Source organism: Pungitius pungitius, chromosome 21, assembly GCF_949316345.1.
Source record: "Pungitius pungitius chromosome 21, fPunPun2.1, whole genome shotgun sequence".
NCBI lineage: Eukaryota > Metazoa > Chordata > Actinopteri > Perciformes > Gasterosteidae > Pungitius > Pungitius pungitius.
In genome coordinates, this window is record NC_084920.1 from 413934 (window position 1) to 437958 (window position 24025).

General features: G+C 49.5%; 1 protein-coding gene across 6 annotated transcripts; it reads right to left on the reverse strand.

Moving 5' to 3' along the window:
* On the reverse strand, positions 1–23871 carry ankfn1 (ankyrin repeat and fibronectin type III domain containing 1). 6 transcript variants are annotated; one of them, XM_062560116.1, is made up of 25 exons: positions 23696–23871; positions 22752–22890; positions 21781–21993; positions 20872–21020; positions 19322–19503; positions 16990–17027; positions 12491–12616; positions 11521–11716; positions 10724–10934; positions 9312–9506; positions 8617–8730; positions 8187–8284; positions 7726–7816; positions 7465–7572; positions 7264–7363; positions 7024–7156; positions 6550–6666; positions 6233–6448; positions 5957–6123; positions 5609–5762; positions 5256–5424; positions 4767–4933; positions 4158–4371; positions 3811–4000; positions 1–3735 (listed from the first exon to the last, which is right to left on the reverse strand). In XM_062560116.1, the coding sequence occupies exons 1-25, from the start codon at positions 23832–23834 to the stop codon at positions 3144–3146; spliced, it is 4218 nt and encodes a 1405-aa protein (XP_062416100.1). In that variant the 5' UTR covers positions 23835–23871; the 3' UTR covers positions 1–3143. The 6 variants fall into 6 exon arrangements, with proteins under 6 accessions (XP_062416100.1, XP_062416099.1, XP_062416101.1 ...); XM_062560115.1 differs by having other exon boundaries at positions 11521–11719; XM_062560117.1 differs by having other exon boundaries at positions 11521–11719; positions 22752–22909; positions 23692–23858.
* Positions 23872–24025: the final 154 nt, after the last annotated feature.

Here is a 24025-nt window from a genome sequence, read left to right on the forward strand (position 1 = left end):
TGCATGAAAACACGGATGATATATTTTTATTTTTATTAACGCAATCCAAAAAAATACCTTTGGTCCCTTTGCTGCATTTGCATTAAAATGAGTCGTGACAAAAATGTACAGATAGAAGCTCATTGATTTATGAGGTGAAGGCGGAAACGTTCAACATTTCACAATAAAAGCGCACAAAGATTTCAAAACATCAACTTGCATAAAAGTCTAACATTTCTCTGTTTGTTTTATTAGTTTCATGTTATAATCTTTAAATTATCTATTTTATTCAGAACATCCAATAAATCTATTTGTTTGACGGCCTTTTGTTGTGAAAACGTAGGAAATAAAACACTGTAACCACGGACTGCAGACGCAGTTGTCATGGTAACGTCATCATTGGTTTGTTGATGCTTTGAAGCCTTGAGTTTTGCAAATTTCGCCATCTTGTTTAATGAATCAAACAGTGAACAGGAAGTGACCATATCCTTTAATTAGAATATTATAATGTCTTGTGAGACGTAAACCTGCAGCTGAACAAACGTAAGCAGTCAGACAGAAAGCGTCTTCCTTCATTTCACTTTAATGCACATTTGGTGAGTATTGTTGCATCATGGGAGTTGTAGTCACCAGTTATTGATTTATTATCTATGTATGAGTTTGATGATCTGACTGCTCGTTTCTCAGACGTCTTTAAACATTTAAACAGTTAATTTAATAAAAACAAAAGCTACAACGATACCAACAACAATAAAGAAACAGTTAACAACTATCTTCTCTGTAGGATAAAAATGGAGATTAGCTTAGCTTAGCATAACATCTGGAGGCAGGACCACTGTTAGCTTGAATCTGTCCGATCCTCCCGAAAAACACATGATATATTTAAACAGTGTTTTTAATCCCTCAGACCTCAGGACCATGTTTATGCTAAGCTAGGCTAACAGCTTGAGCTTCATGATGAACGTATAAATTCTTATTTTGACATATTCATACCCGAATATAATACATGCCGAAGTACTGCAGTACTGATGTTTTAGTATCAGTGTGCATTGTGCAGCTTTAAGGTACAAGTACAAGTACAAGTACAAGTACGTGAAGGAGAGCTGCCAGCTGAGCCCGACTGAATGAGCTTCTATTCCACAAATGTGCAAACAGTACAAACACTTCTTTAAAACATCGTGCACACAGGCAGAGGGGGGGGGGGGGGGGCACCGCGCTTACGCACAATGTAACTTTATCATTTCAAATAAATGTTTTTTTGCTGAACTTTAGTTTACTTTATGAGAGAAGGCGGGGCTTTCCCCCCCCCTCTTGACATCATGCGGAACCAGGAAGAGGCACAAAACTTGAGTCCAATAACAAACCACAACTGCAGACTACTTCATGCCCAGAAATTACAGCTCGCCTCGTGTGAAATAGTGACTAGAAAAATACTCTCTGGGTTGTAGACGTCCAAATGTCCGTTGAGTCTTTGAACTCAACACGAAAAGGACTCGACCAAACTGTACATTCACTGCAAGGAGACACCACCCAAGAACTACTTCACCCAGCGGGACCCTACCAACAAGGTTCTGAGTCACATTCAGAGGGAAGCCTGGGGGGGGGAAGGAGGAGGACGAGGAGGACGAGGACGAGGAGGAAGAGGAGGACGAGGAGGAGGAGGACGAGGAGTGCTTGCTTTGTAACAGTCAGTGTCATTCATCAGTTCTGGGGAGGAGTTGAACCAGCAACTTTAATGTACACTATAGAGCTCTAAAGGGGGGGGGGGCAAAGAGACCATGAGAGGATACAGTGGTTTTGTGGTTCTTCAAACCCATGAACTTCTTTTGAGTTACAGGGAAATAATGTGAAGAAGAAGAAGAAAGCTGTCGAAAGCTCATGAAGTGGATCATGATGACTGAGACACTGTCTGGTTTCTGTTGGTGCAGGATGACGGATGTCGTGATGGCGTGATGACGGATGACGGCTGACGGATGTGTTGATGACGGATGGCGTGATGACGGATGACGGATGTGTTGATGACGGATGGCGTGATGACGGATGACGTGATGACGAATGGCGTGATGACGGATGACGTGATGACGGATGACGTGATGACGGATGGCGTGATGACGGATGACGTGATGACGGATGGCGTGATGACGGATGACGTGATGACGGATGACGTGATGACGGATGACGTGATGACGTGATGACGGATGACGTGATGACGGATGACGTGATGACGGATGACGTGATGACGGATGGCGTGATGACGGATGGCGTGATGACGGATGACGTGATGACGTGATGACGGATGACGTGATGACGGATGGCGTGATGACGGATGACGTGATGATGGATGGCGTGATGACGGATGACGTGATGACGGATGTGTTGATGACGGATGGCGTGATGACGTGATGACGTGATGACGGATGTCGTGATGATGGATGGCGTGATGACGGATGACGTGATGACGGATGTCGTGATGACGGATGTCGTGATGACGGATGGCGTGATGACGGATGACGTGATGACGGATGTCGTGATGACGGATGACGTGATGACGGATGACGTGATGACGGATGGCGTGATGACGGATGACGTGATGACGGATGGCGTGATGACGGATGACGTGATGACGGATGACGTGATGACGGATGACGTGATGACGTGATGACGGATGACGTGATGACGGATGACGTGATGACGGATGACGTGATGACGGATGGCGTGATGACGGATGACGTGATGACGGATGGCGTGATGACGGATGACGTGATGACGTGATGACGGATGACGTGATGACGGATGGCGTGATGACGGATGACGTGATGATGGATGGCGTGATGACGGATGACGTGATGACGGATGTGTTGATGACGGATGGCGTGATGACGGATGGCGTGATGACGGATGGCGGGATGACGGATGTCGGGATGACGGATGACGTGATGACGGATGACGTGATGACAGATGACGTGATGTCGTGATGACGGATGGCGTGATGACGGATGGCGGGATGACGGATGTCGGGATGACGGATGACGTGATGACAGATGACGTGATGTCGTGATGACGGATGGCGTGATGACGGATGGCGTGATGAAGGTTGTTGTGACGATGGCGTGATGGTATTTGACGCTCTGGGGAACTACACTCATCGGCGTACCTGAACGCCTCTACAGCGAGCTGCTGAGTATCTCTGACACCTGCGCGTTCGTCTGGTCGTCCGAGTCGACTTCCTGCGCGGCGCATCCCTCTAGCCCCGCCCCTTCCTCTGCCTTCACCTCCTCCTCCTCCCAGCTCCTCCCCGTGTGGCGCGGCTCCACAAAGATCCTGCGGACGTGGGGCCGCTGTTCCTGCTGGCGGCCCTTGCGGCTCTCCAGGACGCAGGAGGCGTGGCTTACGAAGGTGGCGTCCCTCGGGGGCGGCAGGTCCGGCTGCTTGGTGTAGACGCCCTCGGACAGGCAGCCCGTGAGGGTCTCCTCCCCCCCCTTGGCCCGGAGCCAGCGCTGGGGCCCGCTGAAGTACTGGCCCCGGTGGCTGCGGGAGAGCAGCTTGCGTTTGACGGGGGGGTTGGCGAAGGCCCCCGGCTGTGGAAGGGGAGGGGCTACGCGCTCCGACAGCTGGAGGCCCTCCAGGGTCCTGGTGGTGTCGCACAGGGCCGGGGACAGGGGGAGGGACAGGCAGGGGTCCGCGGGGGAGGTCCTGGAGAGGCACTGGGGGAGGAGGGGGGGCAGGGGAAGGTCTGCGGGGGGGCACACGCTGTACCTGAGGGACACAGAGGACGCTGCTGATGTTTGAGCTCTTCCGTTACGCAGACTGGACTCTGGGAGTCGGACTCACCTGAGCTCGTGGATCTGGAGCACATCGGGGGCGCTGCCGCCCAGCGAGTGCAATGCCTGCTGGGAAAGGTCCTGGGGGGGGGAGTACAACAGGTCCAGCTCGCGGGGGCTCAGCGCCTCGCTGGAGTCATAGTCGCTGTCAGTGGGCAGGAAGACCTCCGAGGACTCGTCCTCATCGGACCCTAGAGCTTCTAAAGGGACGAGGAGCAGAGGGGGGGGTCAAAGGTCTCCCGGGAGAAGGAGGAAGAGAAGGATGAGGAGGAGGAGGGTGAGCATAAGACGAGGGGAAGGTGAAGGGGGGGTTAAGGAGAAGAAGATAGAAGAAACGTTTTAAACCAGCAAACCCACCGCTGACGCCCATCCTCTGGTGGAGCTCCGGTGACGGAGAAGGTGTAGGCAGGAAGTCCGTGGTGGACGAGGTGGACGAGGTCTTCGTCTTCCGGCTCTCGGCCTCGCTGGCGTCCACCAGGCGGCTGACAGGGACGCCGGCCGGCTGCTTGTAGCGAGCCGACTGGAGAGCATCGGTGATCCACCGGAGGTCACGGCGCATCTCGTCCAGCTGCTGTGGGAGGTCACAGTCACATGATCACTACAGTCGCTTAGCAACAACAAACAGTCACGTGATCACTACAGTCGCTTAGCAACAACAAACAGTCACATGATCACTACAGTCACTTAGCAACAATAAACAGTCACATGATCACTACAGTCGCTTAGCAACAATAAACAGTCACATGATGGGTTGGTTCTACTTTCAGACTATTTCTCATCAGCGGATCATTCAAAGTGCTGTGACATCATCAGGAGGAAGCCCATCCCTCTCCCACCAGACGTCTCACTTTTATTTGTGATAAATCAAAACCATGTGACCGTTGGTCCTGTCCTTGAAATGCGTGCTGGATCCTTCCAAGGCATTCTGGGTAACAGGTGAGCCAGTGAGGCCTCTGCAGGTCTCACCTGGATGTAGTCCAGGACCAGCTGGTGTCTCTGTTTGGCCGTGGCTACCTCGCTGTCCGTGATGGCTTCTCGCAATGCCTGCTGGGTAATGAGAGCGTCCAGGTCCAGGACGGAGGACAGGCGGCAGTACAGGCTGATGAACTTCTCCTTGTAGCTGCAGAAGTGCACTGGACGAGGACAGAGAGACGGAGATTAAATGGAACAAGGTGTGGGAGACTTTAATAACAATAATCCGGAGAATAATCTCACATCTGCAGGATAATCTGGACAATAACAATTAATAATGATGATAATAATAAGTGACATAAATCTGGTCCAAGGTTGAGAGCCTGATGTGAGGAAGCTTCCTGAGGTCAGGAGGTCAGTGTGAAGAGCGAGTATTGTGCAGGTGTTATGGACACCAAGGTGTGTGTGTGTGTGACACAGCTCAGCCTGTCCACCTCAACATGGCACACACACATGTGTGTGTGTGAGACTGTGTTTTGTTACCAAGCTCAAACATCTGCAGCGGGAGGTGGAGGAACCCTGAGAGGGGGGTGTAGGGGTTGGACTGTCCGGGGGCGGAGCAAACGTCATCGGCCGCCGGCAGCAGCAGCAGGAAGGAAACGCCGTGGCCGAGCTCCACCACCTCCTGGCTGTAGAGGCGGAACAGACGGGCCTGCACACACACACACACACACACACACACACACACACACACACACACACACACACACACACACACACACACACACACACACACACACACACACACACACGCACACACACCAAGCCAAACTTTGTGGAGGAAACCTTTAACTGACGTAGTAACAAACTGATATTCTCCACTTGATCGATCTTACCTGGGCCAGAGGTAAGTTAAGGAGTTTCAGCAGAGACCTGATTGACGTCTGTAGCTCGTAGTACAGTAAAGGGGTGTGGCTTTCCGCCCTAGGCTCCGCCTCCTCGCCCTGGTCCCCCGCGGCTGACAGCGACCGGATCCAGTCCCACTCCTCCCTAAACATCCAGCAGATCACAATATAATACATTCCACCAGGCGGTTTGTCACATGTCTGAGGAGGTCAACCAGGAAACCAATCCGAGCCGAGCTTCAGCGCCGTTAGCTGCAGCGGTGTTAGTTAAAGCGGCTGATTAAGTATTAACTGGCTTTATTGAATGTACAAGTGTATGATAAATGAGTGTTTTCATACTTGGACACGTTGGCGTTTTCTCTGATGCGGCTGTGACACAGCATGTTGGGGGTGCGCTGGGACACCAGGACTCTGATCTGGTCCACAGAGCTGCTGAGCTTCAGGTAGCCCAGGTAGAGTCCCGGGGCCAGCCGGTGGGTGCTGCGCCGCTGGTAGGCCAAGATGTCCTGCAGGACAGAGACGGGGCCTTTTAAGTCTCTGGCTCTGAGGTTATCAGCTGAGCTAACGTTAGCATCGTTAGCATCAGACGTCTGGATCTTAAGTCAGCTTCCTCACCTGTATGGTGATGATGAGGATGTCGAGGGCGTAGGGCTCCTCAGGTGTGGACAGGGACTTTCTCTGGCTCTGCAGTTTGGTCACCAGCATCCACTTCCCACTGAGCAGCGAGTGCTGGCTCTCCACCTCGCGGATGGTGACCAGCAGCACGTTGCCATGGCGATCCTTGATGGGCTCGTAGTGGACCCGGCCCAGGTTGTGGGTCCCCAGGAGGTTCTGCGGGACGAGTCGGTCGACACACACAGACACACACAGACACGTTGATGTATAGAATCGCTCTGTGGCGTTCGGGGGCCGTGGGTTTTTCGGGCTCTGACCTGCAGCTGGTTGGCGGCGCTGAGCATCTTGTGGCGGGCCTGTAGGGTGGAGGACGAGGACATGGACACCAACATACTCTGTCTCAGCCAGCGGACGTCCTCCCACATACAAGAGAGCTAGACGCACACAGACACACGGTTCCTATGCTTTATTTATTATAGAAAGCACTACTTTAATACAACATCATTATGTAATCAGCTGTGGCCAGAAATTGAGAATAATAATGATAATTTAAGTGAACTTTACTTGACTGATTTGGATAAAGAACAATATTTACTAGTAAGTAAACGTAATTTGAGATTTCCAGAGAAATAATGACTCAGAGTTCCTGTGTGGGCTTTGAAGTAAACATGTAGTGAATGCAGTAGTTTTTCTGTGCAGTATTTTCTATGAGTAGTACAGGTACTCGTGTTTCTCTCTGCCCTGTGACCAGGAGTGAAGGAGTGCATGCTGGGTAACGAAGCCCCTGGTACCTTGGTGAACCAGAGGAAGTCCTGCGTCAGGGAGCTGCTGTAGGAGTCGTCCACCTCCACGATGGGGATCTGGTCCTCGGCCGTCACCAGCAGGCTGTCCTTGTGGTGGAAGACGGCGGCCAGGTACACGCCCCTGTAGGCAAGGAGCAGGGGTCAGAACATCATCTGACTCCCAGAGGAACATCTCTGGCATGTTTCTCTGAGATCTGAGAACATGAAACCTTCTGAGAGGGGTTTTACCTTTTCAGGGTTTTCACAAACTTGTTGGAGGAGTTGAAGAGATGCTTCAGACTTCTGGAGACCGACTGCTTCCTGCTTGGGTTCTGGAGCTTTGAGGTGTCTGCAGGCAGAGAGGAGGGAAAGGGGGAGAAGGAAATCCATCACAAATCCATGTTTAACACACACACACACACACACACACAGAGAGAGAGACACACTCACCTCCGCAGCAGTAGTGTGTGTGAGTGGCGCGGACCTGCTGCAGCAGGCGCTCCATGGCCTCGATGTGGCTCCGCCTCCTCGGCGCCTGGCCATCGCTGTCCCTCCAACCTGACGGGAGGAGCACAGGTCAAAGGTGAGCATCATTTAAATAGATGAATATGAAACATTTCAATAGAATACATATTCAGCCGTGTCTCCAACCAGCGGCTCCTCTGATCGGCGTATTGATTGTGGATCAGCTGACTGAGGAAGGTGACTCACTGGACGGAGCAGCTGACGGAGGCAGGGCGGAGGAGGGAGGACCCCAGCCCCTCATGTTGTAGGCCGACACTCGGACGTAGTACAGGCGGCCCTGAAACACAGAGGAGCCCGAAGAGGACCTCGTTCTACTCAGAGACGTTCTCAACATGACACGTTCCCCCGATGTTCCTCTTATTTCAGGGACTCGCACGGTTCTTATGAGTGAAGTATCTACTCATGTCGTGACTCATCTCCAACGAGTGGTCAGAGACACGCAGGACGCTCTGCATGTGTCTCTGTATCAGCTCTGTGGCTATTTGTGTCAGGAGGAGGAGAGACATGAGGACGAGGAAGAAGAGGAGGATGATGAAGAAGAGGAGGATGAGGGCGAGGAAGGAGAGGACGATGATGAAGAAAAGAAAGACATGGAGGAGGGAGATGAAGATGAGGAAGGAGAGGAGGATGATGGATGCTGTCGTTACCGTGGTGAGGTTGCTGATGATGCATTTAAGGGTCTGAAGATTATCCAAAACGATCTCCCCAGCAAGCAGTGAGAAGTCCTTCAGGCAGCTCCACTCCACTGCGCACACACACACACACACACACACACACACACACACACACACACACACACACACACTTTTAATCTTTTAATTCAAAATCAATAGTTCCTCCTGAGATGAAGAACAACAGATTAACCTTCTCTGGTCCTCTGAGCCTCAGGTCCCCCCCCCCTCGTTAATCCCCAACTATGTGCTGGAGCTGAAGCATGTCTTCAGGAGACAGGTGTGCATGTTCCTCACCTGTCCCTCACAGACGCTGGAGGTGACTGTGTGTCCTAGAGGCACTACTATGTGTGTGTTTACCTCTGTCTCTGTGTGTGTGTGTGTGTGTGTGTGTGTGTGTGTGTACCTTTGTACTTGGTCACCACAGTGGAGTTCAGGCTCAAAGGCTCCTGGAAGCTGACCATCAGAGACGTGCTGGTGCTGACGCTCAGACGGACCATAGACGGGGTTTCCGGGGTACCTGAGCAGGGGCACAGGTCCCCCTTTAGTACTCAGAAGAAGAAGCGCTCGATGGTCTCTCCTCAGGTACTCGATGGTCTCTCCTCAGGTAGCCAGAGGACAGCTCGATGTGGCCAGATGTGACCCGGCTTTGGCCCCTTTCATTCATGCCACATGTGGCCCAGATGTTGCTGTTACAGGCAGCCAGCACTACAACAGGTTCTGGCCCATTGATGGCTTCCAGACCTGCACTCAGTCTGAAAATATTCTACCATATGACATCATAGAATTTATTATGTTATTTGGTATTTGTTTGTTCGTGGTACCTTTCTTTGGTTTTCACTTATCTTTTCTGGACGTACAATCATCACCAAACAAAGGGATCTTGACTGGCTTGATTTTGTAAGTAATAGAAGTGTTTTTGTGACATGAAGAATGTATTCAACTCGATTCTGAGGCGTCTCAGACGAGTCGGTAAGAGGTCATGTGACCTTGTGTGGGACTTGCAATCAGAGCCTTTTGTTCTGCGGCTTCTCTTGAATCTGCACACACACACACGCACACACACACAGACGCACACACACGCACACACACAGGACTCACGTGCGTGCTGCAGGCCGGCGGCCATGCGGCGGTACAGCTTGCTCCTCCACTCCCAGGCCCTCAGGTGTCGGTCCCTCTGACACACCTCCAGGGAGACGCCCTCCATCTGAGCCTGGGACGCCAGCTCGCTCGCCCGCTGCTCCGCCTCCAACACCAGCGCCGAGAGGTGGGCCTCCCGCCCCTCAGGGCTCAGGACTGTGGAAAAATCACAGGTAACCAGCGGAGGTCCAATGCAGTTACATTGCGATGCGTTCAGGGTCCGCTCAGTGAACATGAGAAGAGTTATCAGGGTGTGTTCATGTGCAATCTGTCAAATTTTGACAGATGATCTTACATTTAAAACAGATATTAGAGATGTTTGATCTGTTACACACACACACACACACACACAGGTTGACTTGGCTCAGGAGAAATGACATAAACAGAGCAGTTGGCTCTGAGGGGGGGGGGGGGGGGGGGGGACGAGCTCTCTGATGACATCAGGACCTTCACATCTTCAGACTAAACCTCCACTAAAACACTGTGGACCTCAAACTGGACTCATTTCATGAAGTTGCAATTTCTTGTTCTTCTCAGTTTGAATCTTTATGGTTGAAAATCACTTATTTGAAGTCGCTGTGGATAAAAGCTTCAGTTAAATGACATGTAAACAGAATCAGGAGCCACCCCCCCCCAACAATAAATCACTTAGCTGTAATTGCCCCGCTGTTACACCATTAAACAACAAACCTTTTTAAAGCTGCCTGGGGGACAACACACACACACGCACGCACACACACACACGCACACACACACACGCACACGCGCACGCACGCACGCGCGCACACGCACACGCACGCACGCACGCACACGCGCACGCACGCACGCACGCACACACACACGCACACGCGCGCGCACGCGCACACGCACGCACGCACACACACACACACACACACACACACACACACACACACACACACACACACACACACACACACACACACACACGCACACACACACGCACACACACACACACACGCACACGCACAGCACAGCACAGCAGTGGGGGGTAAACAGGGGTTTCAGCAAGAAGGTAAGAACCATCTGTCTTTAGAGGGTTTAAAGAGGGGAAACTGTGTGTCACTGTGTGTGTGTGTGTGTCTGATCCACAAACACACACATTATATACTTTCCTATTATTATTTTTATTCATTATTATTGTTTTAGAAACAGGGAACATATATATATGAATATATCATTATTATTACTATATATTTCCCATCTAAATATGAATATAAATGTAGTGCTGCGCTGTCGTTGGACATTCTACATCAAAGGGGCGGGGCCTATAGAGGGCTGGTGGTAAGTCCTGACTCAAAGAAGCAGAGAACGTGGAGGGTTAGAGATGCGCCCGCGCCCCCCCCCCCACTCACAGTGAGGACTCTCCTTGGCGCCGGCCTTCAGCAGCAGCTTGGCGATGGGCGTGTTGTTGGTCATGACGGCGATGTCCAGCGGTGTCAGGCCCTGGTTGTTTGGCGTGTTCAGGTCCAGCTCCTCAGCAGAGAACTGGTAGAGGAGGATCTGCACGGCGTCCAGGTCCTGCTGCTCCACGGCCTCGAAGAGACAGTCGCCGCCCTGCATGGTCTGTGGAGACATCAGGAACCCAACAAGAACCAGGATTACATATATACACACACATGTATACAAGTATACACATACATATATACTATTCATACCTCATAATATTATTATCAAAGACAAGAAGAGAAAATAGCTGATTAATCATCATCATCCTCATTCTTAGTCTGCTTTTATCATGTCGGTTGTTGTGAGTGGTCTCTAAATGTCAGCACACACACACACACACACACACAGTGACACACACACAGTGACACACACACAGTAGGACTCGTCACTCTGAATCTCAGGGACCAAATGTTTCTGGGCACCAGGAAGGATGCAGTGAAGACGAAGATGATGAAGATCTTGATGTGATGCTGTTGATGACTCCACGGTTGGGTGATGATGAGCAGCTCAGATCTTTATTGATTCTTCAGGAGCTGTGTATCTCAGGTTCTGCTCCTCAACGACTGGGACCACGGCGAGTGACTTGGAGAGCACCTGTGTGTGAACCTCAGGGTGCTGTCCTCGGCCCGCTCCTCTTCTCTTTGGAAACCAGCTGCTTCCGCAGCAAAATTCTCAGGATGATGAAGAAGAACCGATGACTCACCGAGGCTTTGCGCAGGCGGTCCGTCTTCCCGAAGAAGTAGGCATCCTCGAAGGAGGAGGAGCTTCCTCTCAGCTTCTCCGACAGGTTCCTGTAGAGGCGCTTGGCCGCGCTCGGGGAGGCGGGGCCACCGGGACACTTCCTGTTCTGGGTCAACTGGAGGTTCTGCATCTGCTGAGTCATCACAACAGGGAGGCTTCTGCTGGGGGGGGGGGGGGGCAGAAACCTCGTCAACGTTTCTACGGCAGAAATATTCACTTCAAACCATTTTATTGTGTTTAGCCAATACAATGTCAGTCTGTAGACATGTGACAACCTGTGTGACATCACAGGAACAACTCTTCCATGAAAACCCTTCCATGGGCCGAAAGGGGAGATACAGGAAGTAATTCTCATTGACGAATAGAGAATAAAAATAGAATATTGAAAACCACATTAAATATCTCTGTGATTAATGCGGCCGTGATGGATGTTTACTTCCTGCGTTCTTTTCCTAACTCCTCATGAACTCTCCTAACCGTCTGTCCTTGACTCTTGGAATAGTGTCCAGGATTAGACATTAAGAGGCAAGACTATTCAAATCCAGCCGTGGATTCAGGTCCTCTAAATCGCAGCTCCGTGTGAGGTAACCATGGCAACAGCACTGGTCAGACAAACCCATCCGCTGGTCAAGCTGAGTACAAACACTCAAAAACTACTCTTTATATAACTACTGCACCAAGCCTCTAAACACTACAATACCCAGAAGCCTCATCTGCCGTTGCCATGGCAAAGATGCCTTTCAGCTGAATGCACCACTAAAGTAAAGAGCTAAAGCTGCTGATGTTTGTTAGTGAAATGCATCATGGGAGTCGTAGTTTACTTTCCTCCTTCGGTCTCCATGTCCTCAGAAGGAGAGTTTTGATCATGAACACATTGTTCCCTCAGAACACAAAGTCAGGACACCTGTGTGTGTGTGTGTGTGTGTCCTCACCTGTCAAGGCTGAGTGAGGACCAATGGTCTGCCGTGTAAGACAAGGGCTTCAGGTCTCTGATCAGATCATCTCCTGAGGCTCTCTGGTTCCACCTGTGAGCCAACCAAGAGATTCTACTGTCCGACCTGGCACACACACACACACACACACACACACACACACAGGGACGGATCAGAACCTGAGTGCCATAAATCCACACCAAGGGGACACACAGTTAGTCTCCAGGTGAACCTTCACACCTGAACGAGAGGAATCAGGAAAATGTTGAGAAAGTTCTCAGACCTCCCAAAACCCACAAAGAAGAAACGTCTTCAGAGAGGACAAATACGGACGAAGACAGACCGAGACGTGCAAAGCTGAAGCAACAGGAGGAGGGAGGAGGAGAAAGTTGTAGAGAGGAGGAGAAAGGAGAGAGGAGGAGAGAGGAGTAGAGGCGATCTGGATCCTAGAGGTCTGGTGGAGGATTCTGCACCAGAACCTGGGCGAGCGGAGCGGAGGAAGCACACCTGACTCCTATGGATTCTGTCCCTATTTGATCAGTAATCAGCAGCAGGTGCAGCCTGGAGTCTCCTCCGCTGGCTTAGACCTCCTGACTTCCTGCCGAGCTCCGCTTGGTCTCTGGGGAGGGAGGGAGGGGGGGGGCAGAGTCCGTGGCCCCCCCAGACAAAGTGCTGGATCCTGGGCAGCAAGCGAGAGCTTCTTCTTGCTCTCCGATCTGGAGCTCCGGCCCTGACTGACTGAACACCTGCTCACATCGCGACGCATCGCGACACACACACACACACACACACACACACAGAGCCACACACAGAGCCACACACACACAGACACACACACAGAGCCACACACACACAGAGCCACACACACACACAGACACACACACAGAGCCACACACAGAGCAGGAGGGTGGATGAGTGGTCGAGAGAGAGATGTGTGTGTGTGCATAATTCTCTCACACACACATAGGCGGTGCAAAGGGTGGAGGAGGGGCAGCAGCAGCAGGAGGAGGAGGAGGAGGAGGAGGAAGAGCGGAGTCACGGAGTGAAGGAAGGAGATTCAATTCATCCAGAGGAAAGACATGATGTGTCAATCAATAGTTTCACAGCTGGAACATCAGATGATGTCGAATTATTATCATTTCATTATATATGTATTATACTTATTATATTATATTCATTATTGTATATCATATATTTATTTTATTTTCTCTGCTGCAGATGATGAACAAACAAGTTTCTTCAGATGGTGAAAAGATCCAAATTCAATTATTAAAATTTAGTAGCTGCCGATTGTAATGCGATATGCGAACTATATACATGATATATATATATATATAAATATATATATATATATATATCATGTATATAGTGATCAATCGGTCGATCAGCTGTTCTCACTCTTCGAGTGATGTCATGATTTTGTTAGGAGTTTCTGTTGGATTTAATGTGCAGATAAATCCAGTTGTTGAGTCAGAACAAAGTACATCAGCAGAACATCAGGAGGCTCCTCTGTTCGCTGAGAGGAACAAAACAATCGCAGCGATGGCTGGCAGGGCTCTGTTTCCATGGTTACCGTGGAGGAGCAACAGGTGAAGGAGGAGAACAACCTTCTGCAAACGATACGGTAAACACGCCTAGAGCTATAAATACATCCTAATATTGATATGTACTGGGTATATATACATATATAGATCTATATCAATAGATTTATATTGATCTATTCTTCATAAACACACCCAGGTGACATCACATGACGTCAGAGCGTCTTCACCCCTGCAGGAAGTATAAACTCATCTTCAGGTGAGGAAAGGAAGTACGTGGCGAGGACAGGAAGAAAGGACAGGAAGCCCATGACAAGGAAGTGGGTAAAGGAAGCCAACTACAATGAGAGGAAGTAGAATGTGCGGACAGGAAGCCAGTAAAACTGAGAGGAAGTAAGTGACAATGAAAGGAAGTACGGGACAATGAAGGAAGTAGGTGACACAGAGAGGAAGTAGATAACAATTAGAGGAAGTAAGGGATGATGAACGGAAGTATGGGGCGATGAAAGGAAGTAGGTGACACAGAGCGGAAGTAGATAACAATTAGAGGAAGTTGGTAACAATGAAAGGAAGTAGGTAACAAGGAGAGAAACTAGGTAAGAATGAGAGGAAGTAAGGGATGATGAAAGGAAGTAGGTGACAATGATAGGAAGTAAGGGACGATGAAAGGAAGTAGGTGACAATGAAAGGAAGTAAGGGACGATGAAAGGAAGTAGGTAACAAGGAGTGGAAGTAGGTAACAATGAAAGGAAGTAGATAACAAGACGAGGAACTAGGTAAAAATGAGAGGAAGTAGATAACAATGAGAGGAACATGACTGGTCATTAGAGAAGTTATTACCTCTCACAAATATTTGTAGGAGTCCGTGAAGCACGAGTAGAGGAACCTGAAGCTATTTGTGATTATTGTTATGTGATGCTTGGGGTTATCAGAATCCACTCCAGCGGCTCTGGAAGCAGCTCTTCTAAAGACTAGAATGTGTCCTCAGAGTCTCTTACAGAGCTTATTGGCTCCGCCCGATCGCCATGGTAACACGTAGATGGAGGCCATTATTCCTGATGGCTGCCTTGGGCCCCTTGTTTGTGTTTGTGTGTGTGTGTCCCCTCAGTTGAAAAAGTATTGTTCTCACGGAGCGTTATTAAAGATGTGGATGCTGCTGAATGTGGTCTGTACATCACGCTGTTGTTGTGTGAGATGCTGTCAGCGTCTATTATTCCCTCAGACGCTGAGGAGATAAAACATCACGACTCAAATCAACAAACATCACCCGCCACTTCAATCCTTCTGTAGTCAGAGCCTGTTCTACATCGATGTTCATGTTAGAACCAGACAATATTTACATTTAAAAATATATATATATATATATGTATATCTATACTTCTTCTATTTTCTCTTCCTGTGTAGAAAACTCACGGCCATTAAATGCCCTTCGTGCCGTGGGCTAAAATATCAGTGACCAGAGGAGCAAAGGGAACAGACCACTTTGCTATGAATTGTGGGCAAATTCTATTGGCAAAGTCTGCAGACTTAATAAAGACATCAATATGTCAGAGATTCCTCAAACCAAAACTGAACCAATGACTCACAACATCTGTTTCTATAAAGTGAAGTTAAAGCTTCATGAGTTAAAGCTGCATTCTGTGTAGTGACCAGCAGGGGGCGACTCCTCTGCTCCCATAGACGTCTATGAGGAAATTACTCTACTTCTGTGTAGTGACCAGCAGGGGGCGACTCCTCTGCTCCCATAGACGTCTATGAGGAAATGACTCTACTTCTGTGTAGTGACCAGCAGGGGGCGACTCCTCTGCTCCCATAGACGTCTATGAGGAAATGACTCTAATTCTGTGTAGTGACCAGCAGGGGGCGACTCCTCTGCTCCCATAGACGTCTATGAGGAAATGACTCTACTTCTGTGTAGTGACCAGCAGAGGGCGACTTCTCTGCTCCCATAGACGTCTATGAGGAAATGACTCTACTTCTGTGTAGTGACCAGCAGGGGGCGACTCCTCTGCTCCCATAGACGTCTATGAGGAAATGACTCTACTTCTGTGTAGTGACCAGCAGGGGGCGACTCCTCTGCTCCCATAGACGTCTATGAGGAAATGACTCTACTTCTGTGTAGTGACCAGCAGGGGGCGACTCCTCTGCTCCCATAGACGTCTATGAGGAAATTACTCTACTTTTGTGTAGTGACCAGCAGGGGGCGACTCCTCTTCTCCCATAGACGTCTATGAGGAAATGACTCTACTTCTGTGTAGGGACCAGCAGGGGGCGACTTCTCTGCTCCCATAGACGTCTATGAGGAAATTACTCTACTTCTGTGTAGTGACCAGCAGGGGGCGACTCCTCTGCTCCCATAGACGTCTATGAGGAAATGACTCTACTTCTGTGTAGTGACCAGCAGGGGGCGACTTCTCTGCTCCCATAGACGTCTATGAGGAAATGACTCTACTTCTGTGTAGTGACCAGCAGGGGGCGACTCCTCTGCTCCCATAGACGTCTATGAGGAAATGACTCTACTTCTGTGTAGTGACCAGCAGGGGGCGACTCCTCTGCTCCCATAGACGTCTATGAGGAAATGACTCTACTTCTGTGTAGTGACCAGCAGGGGGCGACTCCTCTGCTCCCATAGACGTCTATGAGGAAATTACTCTACTTCTGTGTAGTGACCAGCAGGGGGCGACTCCTCTGCTCCCATAGACGTCTATGAGGAAATGACTCTACTTCTGTGTAGTGACCAGCAGGGGGCGACTCCTCTGCTCCCATAGACGTCTATGAGGAAATGACTCTACTTCTGTGTAGTGACCAGCAGGGGGCGACTCCTCTGCTCCAGCTTTTTGTCTGAGACAAAGAGAGTCCAGACCTCCTGCTTCATCACATCAGGACCCTCAGAATACACTCGCCTCCATTCCACGGAGATCAAAGAGAAGCCCACTGATGAAGATGATGATGACTTACTTCCTCCTGGAGTCGTATCTGCCGCTGGCTCCCAGACTCTGAGAGGAGACACAAAGGAGGAGATCATCACTCAGTGCACTTCACGCCTCCTCTAAAACACATCGGGAACCAAAGCTTCTGTAGGCGTAAAACAAGACCAATCAGGTATCAGAAGACCTCTGACATCACGGCATCAGCCAACATCTGGATCTGTTTGACTCATCGCCATCAGCGGTAAAATGAAAGTGATACAAATAAAATGAGTATCATCACACAAACACATCCTATGAACACAATAAACAAACTATAAATGTGGAGGAGAAGCTGAGGAGGTTGTTCTTTAATCTCCTTTCTGTCCCCAATACCAGTAGATGGTACGACACCATGAAGATGCTCCTCCTCCAGGACGGAGATGTGTGAGGACCACATAGGGTTGCTGCTCCTCCTCAGCCTCTTCGATCATCTCCTTTGGTCTTACTGACATGGAGCAGCAGGTGGTTCTCTCAGCTCCTCGGTTCCTCCTCATGAGGACTCCTCATAGTTTGGGTCTACTGTGAGCTTCAGCACAGGGTTATCTTCACGCCTGGGGGAGCAGTGTTGGAGATGAAATGATGAAGATGGAGAGTAATGATGAAGGGTGAGTGGGAGCACAGCGGCTGCAGTGAAGGATTCTGGGTAAGGGGAATGGAAGGGTTCGGACGCCTCGGGGGTGAAATATTCTGTTTCCTTGACAACTGAAGAGGAGAAGATTACCTCTCTGGAGGTCCCCCCCCCTTTAACAACTGTCCATTTTCCTGCTCAACAAAATCTCTGCAGGCTCCTCGTTGGCCTTCTGTTTTTGTGGCTGAATAAAAAGAAACCTTGTTGCTAGGAGACGAGAGTTTTTTGAATGACGTAAAGATTCAGCTTCAGGAGCTTTTCTTCCTTTGAAGAAAGAACAAAAAATCCATCTTTGTTTCCTCGGCTAACAGGAGAAATGAGCCCCTCATGAGGAGCAGTGAGGGGGGGGAGGGTTCCACACTGACACCCTGAGACGATCACTCGAACCCATCACCTTCAGCCCCCAGGATGACATCATCAGCATGACATCACAGATGGATTCATATCCTTTAGATATATAATGTTACTTTGAGCATTGGGTTTCAATCCTTGTTTCTAGTATTTAGCATTTTCACGTACGTTTTAAATCTTTAGCAAAGTATGAAACACATTGTACTGTGTGTGTGTGTGTGTGTGTGTGTGGATCAGGACATTAGAGGGACCATCATCCACCTCCTCTTCCCCTCTGATGGTGTTTCTGTGAAGGTCAAGACGTCCGTCACAGGACGTCTTCCATTATCTCTGACGTGTGATAGGCTGGTAAAGGGTGTGTGTGTGTGTGTGTGTGTGTGTGTGTGAACAAGACATTCACTGTGAACTGGATTCAATGGATGAATAAATAAATATCAAGCACCTCTCTGATGTTAAAGAAGCTGGTAAAGGAAGCAGGAGGTGCAGGAGGAGGAGAGGAGCAGGAGGAGTTGTCAGTACTTTTCCACACTGCTCCTCAGAATGTTTTGTTTCTCGGCTTCTTCTGTTGCCTGGAAATGTTTTATGAATTATTTACTGAGACGACGGAGCAGCAGGTGAGGGAGGAGCACATTCCTGCTCCTCCTCCTGCTGCTCCTCTCCTGCTCCTCCTCCAACGTGTCCTTGTGCAGCTTCTTCACACACTGAAACAATGTGATCAATAAGGATGTAAACTTCTATGTTTCTTCATATTAAATACTTTGCTGATAAAAGAAACAAAAAGCTTGAAGGTCATTAAATATTCTGTTAATCAAATGCTTCCATAGTTAGTTACTAATTGAAATACTACATATTATTCTAGAAGTATTTCTCTCTAAACATGAAGGTCTTCAGGTGCTTTAGATCAGGGGTCCCATGTCAGACCATATTTTGCACAGAGCTCTTGAAGGTGTTGCAGATAAAACAGAGCGCACGTAATTAGGAGAGAATCAGGTACATTTTCAAAATAAAACATTTTTCAGAAAAGACAAAAGGAAACGATTGTTTCTGTGGTTTGGCCCCCGTGGGTTTGACCAAACGGCCCCTGGACCAGTAACGCTCACCATGACACACCAGTGACCCCCCAAAGGGGGACAACCTCAAAGACGGTGACGCACACAAGGAATTTGGTGGCGGCTCGTCAAATGGCAAAGGCCCAAAGCCAGGAGGCTGATGGGTAAAAACCAACATGGCGGCAGTCTAGAGCTGCGTTGACCTCTGACGGTTTTAATGTTCATAAAACATCTGAAATCTGATCAAACCCAAAGAGAAGAACAGGTGAGACGCCACGTGAGGAAGAACTCACCTGGATGCCGTGGACCTTCTTCCTGCCTCTGTCCAGCCGACTCAGGAGCCTCAGGGCGGCCCGGTCGCCCCCCCACGTGGCCCCGCCTACCTCCGCCAGGGGGGGGGTCGCCGCTCGTCCTGCTGCTGCGTTCTCCCCAGACAACGGAGACGGGTCAGGTGACCAGTCTCGTTGCACCAAACCTGGACAAGGGAAACCAGAGACACCGGTCGCTGCACGCACACACACACACACGCACTGTGTACGTGTGTGTGTGGGAGGGCGATTGGGTGTCATGGCCGCTGACCAGCCGACCCGCTGCATTAAAACTTCAGGAGAAGGATGGGCTCCCTGGAGGGGTTCGACTCTGAGCTTTTATTTTGAAGGGACGACTCATTCCCAAACTTTACAAAGAAAGGAATGAATTTGTTTGAGAAGTAAACGTTGATCCGTTGGATCGAAGCGATTATGCACAGTTTATATTTTCTTCTGGACGGGTTTGTGAAAGGCACCATGTGAGTGATGACCTCATCTCCCCCAACCAGAAAGGAAATGAAACCATGAGGAGCTTCACCTGTATCCGTCTTCCTGTCCCTCCCTCCCTCTGATGGAGGAACAGCGCCCTCTGGTGGACACGAGACAAACATCTAGACCTCAGAGAGGAGCTCAACAATCATGAAGCAGATCATAAAAGCTTCTGCCTCCATAAATCACTTTCACACAAAGGACCAGAAGATCAGGGGTCAAAGTTGAACAGAATACCTCATATTCTGAGAGAGAGCAAACGGCTGCTTCACTGACAAAAGGAGAGCTGGGAAAATCCTAAAGTCACATGAAACACACAGTGTTCCTCCACGGCAGCTTATGGACGCTATTGATCCCTGATCAGCACCTCGCCCTCACAGAGTAACGTTAGAACTACTACTACAGTACTTCCAATACATTACAACAGCTAACAGCTAACAGCTAACAGCTGGTTCATCCCAACCTGCACACTCTGCTTGTTCCTCACTGAGAGCAAAACACTGGACTAGATCTCCACTCTTTGCTGTCCTGCTCCTAGATGGTGGAAGGAGCTCTGTCAGGACCACAGAGAGCCTTCACATCTTCACACTAAACACTAACACGCTGTAGACCTTAAAGTGGACTTAATGGATCTGATCAATGACATGTTGTACATCAGCAATCATTTGATGAAGTTGCACTTTGTTGTTTCTGGTTCTTCTGAGTTTGTTTCCTTCTGGTTGTAAGTCGCTTTGGATGAAAGCCTCAGCTCAATGACACGTGATGTGATGTCATAATGGAGATGCGTTCAGGCTGTGTCCAGTGAAAATGAGAACATTATAGCACGATGATGATGCGTTCACGTGTCATCTGTAAACTGTAGTTTTCTCAAGAGAATGTAATCTGTTAAACAGGAAGCTCGTTATCATTCTCCAGAAGGGTGGAGCTAAGGGACAGGAAGTAGAGCCCATAAACAGAGAGGACGTGATCTACCGATTCATATCTCTCAACAGGGACTTCACTTCTAAGCCTGCTGGCTTGTGATTGGTCCGGAGGTTCCTTCTTACCTGCAGAGGTCCAGTGGAGTCCTCCGGGGCTGGCAGCAAGCCGCCGACGCTTCCTGATGCCCCCCCCGGCGGAGGAGGAGGGGGGGGGGGACTGTCCGGCGGGGGTGGAGGAGACGGGGGGGAGGAAGGAGGAGTCGTCGTCCCACAACCTGCGGGCACAGAACATGCTCATGTTCACACATCAACCACCAGCAGGAGACCCAGAACCTTGGCGCCGGAGCCAATGAAGTTTGTCTAGTAGAACATCTAGAGGAACATCAGCTGATGAAGACCATGTGACACAATTGCTGCAGACGGGCCTCCTGATACCTTTCCTCAGAGACCTGGTAGCTGCGGCTCCTCCATGACCTCCATGACCCCCCAACCCCCGTCTTCCTCCTCGGGACCAGGTCCCACAGCTGAGTCCAGCTCCACATCAGAGAGGCTGAGGTCCACTCAGGGATCAGAGACTGGCGGGGTGTCACCTGACCTCTCTGTGTTTGTTTCACAATCAGGAGGCCTTTGTGTCAAATGAAAGGAAACCTTCCACCCATCCAGGGGGGGGGAGACTCGTGTTGCATTTACTTGCAGCGGGAAAGTTAAACATCCGCTCGGACATTCTCTGGTCTTCAGTTCAGAAGAAGCAAATATCGATGAGGCCTCACGTGGAGAGGAACCGAGGAGCTAAGCGTTTCAAACTGCTGCTCCATGTGAGACCAAAGGAGATGATTGAAGAGGCTCCTCTTGTCGTTTTTGAGCAGCTGCTTTTAGATGATGACGTGCTTCTGCTTGATGAAGATTCTTCACGAGCAGCCAGACCTTCTCCTGCTCATGATGACCTCACTTCCTGTTACCAGCAGGACCCCGACTTTTGGTCATTGGGTTGAAAAATCTGTGATGAAGAGGAAAAACCTCTGAACTGAAAGGTACCTGAGCGTGTCCGTCTCTCCTGGGTCGCTGCAGGTGGAGAGACGGCTGTTGGAGGACGGGGACGAGGAGGAGGAGGAGGTGGGCTGGCTGGATGCATGTGAGGAGGAGGAGGTGCGGGTGGGGTCCGGGGCGCTGGGCAGCAGCAAGGAGGACGGCATGCAGAGCCATGACTCCAGGCCGGAGAACTTGGAGCAGCTCAGCATCTCCAGGACACTGCAGAGAAATACAAACTGGAGATTAACTACTAAGTGAATATTAATGGACCGTTAACTGGGATTATCTGAAGATGAACTGATATGATGGGACTAAAGAACAAAGGCTCTTCATGAAGATGTGCCTCCACCTTCAAATCCTGAGGCTCCTCCCAAAAAGTCAGAGGTCAACAAGGTATTTGCAGAGAGGGACCAGCTGAAGGAGCATCATGGTAGAACATAGCGTAGCATTTAGCAGCTATGGAGATATTTCCCTCACGATTAGGAGGTGGAGACCAAAAAGGAGCTAAAGGACAAAGCATTGAACCATGAGGAGCCACACGTCTTCTACAGTTTCATCAAAATAGTTTTTAAGAACCTCCTCCTGCTTATGATGACCTCACTGCCGGGTACGAGCAGCCCCCCCCCCCCCCCCCCCCCAAAGGCTCTTATCTCCTCGGACTTATCATCTGGATCTGGAACTGATGAAGGTGGAAATTAACTCACACAACTTGCTCAAAGTTCCTTTTCCTCTCGCCTTCTTGGCTCTCGTTTCCTTTCCTTTGAACCACTGGTTATTTGTAACATTAAAGCCCTTTAAAAAGGTTCCATCTTCACTCTAAAAAGCAGAAATCACCATTGAATAATAAAATCTGCTTTAACACGAGGAACAGGAAATGCTTTTGCTCATCATGGGATGCTGATTGAATGAAATGTATGTAACAGTATATAAGATAAATGTTTTGGGGGTCCGAGAGCAGGGGGGCTTGATTCGGTCACCTCTCCTCTCCCGCTCCGGGGGGGTCATCCTTCTCGTCCTCGCTTAGGAGGATGCAGGAGGTCCTGGAGCCCCTCAAGGACAACAGCACACAGGACTTCTCAGAGCCCTGGGACATCTTCAGCCATGTCTGCAGAGCACCTGGGGAGGAGATGTACACCTGAAACACAAGTGGTCTCCAGGTGAAACATTAACACCTGGATCCTTGCTCATTGTTGTAAATGACTATAAAAGTATAAAAGATGGTGTTTTTGTCCCTTGTGTTGCAAAAGCAGATAAATGACACTTGAATAAAATGAGTGAGAAACACTGTCTGTGGAGGAGGAGCAACTGGCTGGTTTTACTAGTTCACAGCAGCCACCGAGTAGGACTGTCAGGTTAGGGTTAGTTAGCTAGTTAGTGAGCATGTAATACTGCTAGTTAGTTGGCTTACTAAATCATAACATTATTTTATTAGTGGGTTTATAATCAAGAAGGTGTTTTTTATTTTTAACTATGTTTTGCCATCTCTGTCGCACTCTGAGATCTGTGTTATAAATAATAATAATGATCTCTACCCTATGAATAGAATTAGGTTAGCTTAAAGGTCACATTAGCATTTTAGATAGTTACTAACTAGCTGTGATTCATCCACAAGGTTTGGCTGGTGAGACACACCATAAACAACACCAGTAGAACCAGTACCAGTAACACCAGTAACTCAAGTATAACCAGTACCAGTAACACCAGTAACTCAAGTATAACCAGTACCAGTAACAGCAGTAGAACCAGTAACTCAAGTATAACCAGTAACAGCAGTAGAACCAGTAACAGCAGTAACACCAGTAGAACCAGTAGCACCAGTAGAACCAGTAGAACCAGTAGCAGCTCAAAGCGCCGCGTTGAGTCCACGTCAGTGACGTATTTAAAGCACGTTTGAACTCTTTGATCTTTTAAACTAACCGACCGTCTTTGGGTTCTTCTTCTTCTGCGGAAACAATGCGGCTTCTTCTCGCTCCTCTTCTTCTTCTTCGTGTGGTTTCCCCGGAGCAGAAACATCTGCTCGCGCCTGTTAACGTGTCTGCGTCCCGCCTCGTGCGAAACATCCCAAAATACAGCGAGAGGTCACGTGTCACTTGCGGTGGACTCTCTCACTGACGCCCAGTCACACATCTGGTGGGGGGGGGGCTCTGCTAACAAGCATACGTAAGAGGGGGGGGGGCTACACCTGGGGGGTTAGAGGAAGGAAAGGAGAGAGAAGGAAAGGAAGCAAAAGAAAGGAAAGGGAAATATAAAG

Bases quoted from the DNA above. Each gene is read 5' to 3' on its own strand.
- ankfn1 (XM_062560115.1), bottom strand. From the start codon at position 23,834: ATGTTTCGCACGAGGCGGGACGCAGACACGTTAACAGGCGCGAGCAGA. The intron at 10,935-11,520 runs GTGAGTCATCGG...ATGTCTCCACAG, and splicing joins ACCGCCTGCGCAAAGCCTCG to ACCATGCAGGGCGGCGACTG. The intron at 4,372-4,766 runs GTGAGACCTGCA...GACCTCCCACAG, and splicing joins TGGTCCTGGACTACATCCAG to CAGCTGGACGAGATGCGCCG.